The 5,209-nt window shown below is 38.0% G+C and overlaps 1 protein-coding gene across 1 annotated transcript; it reads right to left on the bottom strand.

The window, feature by feature from the left end:
* Positions 1-1,765: 1,765 nt before the first annotated feature.
* Positions 1,766-2,731, bottom strand: LOC118566112 (C-C motif chemokine 4-like). The gene is made up of 3 exons (XM_036147165.1): positions 2,563-2,731; positions 2,237-2,342; positions 1,766-2,046 (listed from the first exon to the last, which is right to left on the bottom strand). Exons 1-3 carry the CDS (start codon positions 2,639-2,641, stop codon positions 1,908-1,910), a joined length of 324 nt encoding a protein of 107 aa, XP_036003058.1. The 5' UTR covers positions 2,642-2,731; the 3' UTR covers positions 1,766-1,907.
* Positions 2,732-5,209: the final 2,478 nt, after the last annotated feature.

The following is a 5,209-nucleotide window of genomic DNA, read 5'->3' as shown; positions in this document are numbered from 1 at the left end:
AAATAACGAGATTCATAGCTTATTGGGGAACCTTTTACTCAGATCTGTTCTCACTGCGCTGACATTTTCTGACTGACATTGGTTTGCAGTGAAAAGAAAAACCTCCGGCTGCCCGCTTTTGCTTTGCCCTAATTTCCTTCTGCCCCAGGTAGGTCATGCATTCATTAAGCTGCTCAGTTTTATGTAAATTTAATAAGACACCTCTGAGAAAAACTGACAACTGAGCTTTCTAAACAAAATAAATCCCACATAACAAGAGTCATATCTGCTTTGACTTTATTATAAGGCCCATTAGCATCCCTTCTAATATGTCACACACCTATTGTTCTGTTTAATTCGCTCCGTCTTTAGAAGAGCCTCATGCCAATTGCAAACAAGAGGCACTCGAGCCACTCCGTCTCTCTTCTGTTTTCAATCCAATTATCACGTGAATCCATGCAGCAGGTCCTCCAAAGTCCACACAAGGAGCCAGTAAAGCTTCTTTCCATAGCTTGCATGGAGGAATTGGTGTAAAAAATATAAATCTTGTTCTAAAATCTGTTTCTAGACGACGATAAGTGTTGTGATGTCCCGCTGAGGTGACGCCATTTGCCATTTTGTTTACATCTATATTAAATACAGTAAATAAATCCAACAAAAAATTATATGCATGGCCTTTAAATGTTTAAATGTTTAAATGTTATGAGAATATTTTTTCAGCAGTGTGTTGCATATAGCACTGAGCACATCAAAAGGGTTTTATGACAAAGTTGTCCTTTGAAATCATCATAAAATGATCCTACTGAGCTTCTGCTGATGACAGTGCATTTGGAAATGAGATTTAAAAAAAAAAAAATCTAATTATGACCGGTCCACTCTGTCCAATATAAACATGTTTGATTTGAAACATTGCAGTGTTAAACGAAAGTGCGACCCCTGGTGCAAAAAAACTGCAAACACATGCAGAGTCGTCAAACATATGACGACACCCAAGTATGGAAAAGGGCTTATTAATCTTACATGTAACTTTTTTCCACAGAGCTCAACCTGTTTGTTTGTTTTTGAGTTTTTGTAACTTTTAAAATTGTTTTGTAGGTCACAGCCAAACCTTTGTGGCTTAGATAAGAACTTCCTTCCTTCAACGACCAGAAACCACAGGAACTCTGAGGCTTTATATCATTTGAACGAGTATGAAAAGGTAGATTTAGACTCTTTCTGAACATAAAGTGTATCATAAATCACATTTTTATCACAGCGATTGTTATTAAACAAGCCTGCAGTTTGGTTTATGAGGTGGTCCATCTAGCATCGGATAGGGAGTCCGCTGTTGCCACATGCTTGCTCAGCATGAGGGATTGCTGCAGTGTCAGTGACTCTAGCCTTCCTTATAGATAGATAACCTTTAGCATATGGCATTGTGAACTGAAATCAGCTGCACAGTGTTTAGAATTAGATAAAAATGGAAAGTGTGTCAATTTATTTGAAACGCTTTCAATAATTAGATGGATTTGAAAATATATCTCTGGATATGAGTTGGTTCTGATCGTCGTGTGACGTTTGTTGTGAATTAGCAATACGTAAATTTACTGAATTGAATTGTATGTGATGGCCTTTTGTTACGCTTAGGTTTAGTTGGTTTAAGCTAAGTTCAGTCTTTTTCCTTTCCACTGTATGCCATGAAAACAGGTGACATGTGTTTCGTCGATTTTTAATGTGTAATTATTTTAAATTGACATGCATCCCAACCCCCCCCCCCCCCACAAAAAAAACAACAACAAACAAATAATTTCAGTGATGTTTGCATTTATTGAAAAATATATATATATATTTAAAAAAATTCTCAGTGCACAGGTAGAGAGAGCTTAAGGTAAATGTTTCCACCAGTACATCAGCTTGGCTCAGCGAGCGTTGACAGGTTGGGGTAGATATCACTGGAACACTGTGGTAGTGGTGGTGGTGGAGTCTCTCACTCCTTTGGTCTGATTCTTTTCCTTGCTTTTGATGATTTCCTTTGCCCAGTCCTGATCCGGGTCGGCACAGTACTCTTTACCATTTTTCATTGTAAAACTGCAACAAAGATGAGGAAACAAGTTTGCTTAGTAAACAGTCATGTCTGTTGTTAAATTAATTTCTGGGGATTTGTTAAAAGTAACGTAAAAGTGGAAAACTATTTTTTTAATTTTTCATAAAATACATAAAAAGCAACAGTAAATCATTTGTATTTAATGTAAAGGTATTAGGGTCTAAGGACACTTACAGCACGCCTTTCATGGGACACAGGGAGTCTGTGTATCTGAAGCTCACCACACCTCTCTTCGGCAGCTTTGGGACAAACTTGAAGCAGCATTCATCTGGACCAAAGTCTAAAAAGATGGCAGAAATTTTAAGAAACTATTTGGCATGCAGAAAAAAAATAAAAAAAATAAAAACTAAATTGTGTTTCTCCATCGTCAGACTAATCCACCAGGAACACTAGTAATCAGCAGCATACTGTACATGAAGATACGGTTTAAATATATATATAAATTCAACTCTGATGCACACGTTTGTTATGAATGATGAAGGAAAGTAATTTAATCTTACTGGCTTGTGTCTGAAGAACGAGAAATGAGAGAAGCAGGAGGCAGGTCGCCAGAGTGACGGGGCTCTTCATCATCACCATGTTGTCTGTTGTTTGTCTCTGTTGTTGTTCTTGTTGCTCGCCTGCAGGTCCTGCTGAGATGTCTGTGGGTCTGCTTCTCTCTCAGTACCTTTTTATTGGCCTGCATCTCATATGCATGTGTATGTGCAGGAAACAGGTTCCATGACAAAACACTACCTGCAAAAAAAAAAAAAGAAAAAAAAAAAAGAAAAAACGCTGCGGTCATGTGGTCAACATTTCTCAAAAGGGGAAAAGCATGAGGGTAAAGAAAGGAAGGGGGGGTGAATACTGCTGTGGGTTTCAGGCAGCTTGAAACTGAGAACGTCTCAGACTACTGGTATGCAAACTTTTATGCGTTTGCATGTGTGTGCAGATGCACGGTGGTTTGCATCTTCCCTACCTGTTACGACTCACGTGTGATTTGCTATCGGCCGTGGTGAACTTCAATGTCAGAGAAAGAAGAATGAAGGTCAGCTTGAGAGAAAAGCTCTGGACTGGCTGGACCACTCCAATACTTTGGTACTACTTCCAGTGGGAAGAAACATGTTGGTAAAATGAAATTATATTAAGCCTAAATCTGCCATTCAGAGATGGGATTTCTGCTGAATAACAACTGAGCTCAAGTCTCAAAATTATGTCCGAACTTTCTCCTTCTGGATTTTCTGGTGGTGTGTTAATAGTCCCAAAGCCTTAGAAATAACTTTTTATATCTTCCCACATTGATAGATGTCAGCCTGTTTCTCATCTGTTCCTCAGTTGCTTTGGAATTACATGCAACGCAACATATTGCACTGCATCCTGTTTTTAAGAACCATGCTATTGGTAAAAATGCACGCCACAGTACTTCTAGGTATTTATTTGTAAAATAAATAAATCTAAATAAAAATAGTGCGCTCTACTTGATTTTTTTTTCTGCTTCACAGAAATGCTTTAGTTTTAGTTGGTCTACCAAATCTAATCTGAATATAATACCTTACAGTTAGTGTTTGGGACGTAACAAAATGTAAAAAGTTAAAGGGCCAGTAATACTTTCCCAATACCCTGTTCCGACCCCTTTCCTAGATAATTAATGTCTTATTCTTGCATCAGGAGTGCTGCTGGTTGTGGAGTAAGAATATTTAAGGGTATTTAACGAGAGGGGAAAAAAAAAGCATACATTGCTTTTTTTTTTTTACCACACTGCGTTGGAAACAAAATATTTTAACAGGTTTTAAAGCAAAGAGATGGCAGGAAGTGATGAACCAGCGGTAGAAAGTTTGTGGTTATTAGTTAGCGCACTCACTACTACTTGAATTTCCTGTGTTAAGTAGGTCATGCTCAGGTTTAAGTGACAAGAGTTTTGAGGAAATTTGACAGGTGAGGTGATATTTCTCAAATTATGGACTTCTTCCTGTGAAAGCCAACTGAAATGTACATTATCTTATGTCTAAAGCTGCTCATGCACAGCCTCCATCATCTCTCAAAGATCTCCTGGGTCTATACTCTCTCAACAAAGAGCTTCATTCTTAAACTGCAGATTGCTAGAGGTTGTTACAGTAAAATAATGAGAGAGCCTACACCTAATGATTCCTTGTTTTAGCGGAAGACATTTAATGGATGGCTCTGAGATTTCCATTTGGTCTAGTTGGTTTAATCTGAACCCAATGGGGGACGTCCCATGATATATCGATCACCTCTACGCTCTCTTTACTTTCCGCGTATGTAGGCAATTGCCATTTCTGCCTTCCTGTTCTCTCTCAACCCCAAGTGTACATGCTTTTGACAAACTTTCAACCACTGCTTTTTGTTTCCAGCTGCCATCTGCTCCATGGAAGGAGCAAATTTTAGAGTATAGGTTCAAATTAAACCTGTTTATTACAAAGCAGATATCCTAAAGATTATATTTAACCTCTACCACACCCTCAAACTATGCTAATATTGAGTTTGTATTAGAAATGTCTAATGTTTGATATATATATATAGTGTTGATATACCATATTTTTGAACCCCCTGTTAAAGATGTGAAAAAAGTCTTTAAATGAATTAGTCTTTGTTCCAACAGTATGAGGTCACTCAATATTACAAACAACCTGTTGATTTCAGTATATTTATTTAGCACAGAAAAATCCAATGTTAAGAAATTACTATAAGGGGTACATTTCTTAAGAAAATAAATTCACCCCTCTTGAGCTTTTCAACGTAAGGATGATGAGTTCAAGGTCAATTTTGGTACATCCATGCATTGATTTCTTCCAAACATTTACTCAGCACTTGACATGGTGATGTAGAGCTGTGTGTCGTCTGCATAGTTATGGTAGCTGATGTTTTTTATGATCTGAGCTAGACGGAGCATGTAGATATTGAAGAGGAGGGGCACCAAGATGGACCCTTGGGGAACCCCGCATGTGGTTTTTGTGGTCTCTGATGTGAAGTTACCTACTGACGTAAAAAAAGTCCCTGTCCTTTAAGTGGAAATTTAACCAGCTATACCAGAATGGCCGACCCCTACATGTAAAGCGCTTCATTAAACGGAGACATAACATGAATAGCTCACTACTTGCCACTTCACTTTAGTGAAGTCCAAATGTGTCTAGTGTATGACTGATAGAT

This window comes from Fundulus heteroclitus, chromosome 15 (assembly GCF_011125445.2).
Source record: "Fundulus heteroclitus isolate FHET01 chromosome 15, MU-UCD_Fhet_4.1, whole genome shotgun sequence".
Taxonomy (NCBI): Eukaryota; Metazoa; Chordata; class Actinopteri; order Cyprinodontiformes; family Fundulidae; genus Fundulus; species Fundulus heteroclitus.
The sequence above is the reverse complement of the archived record's forward strand: the minus strand, read 5'-3'. Positions and strand labels throughout refer to the sequence as shown.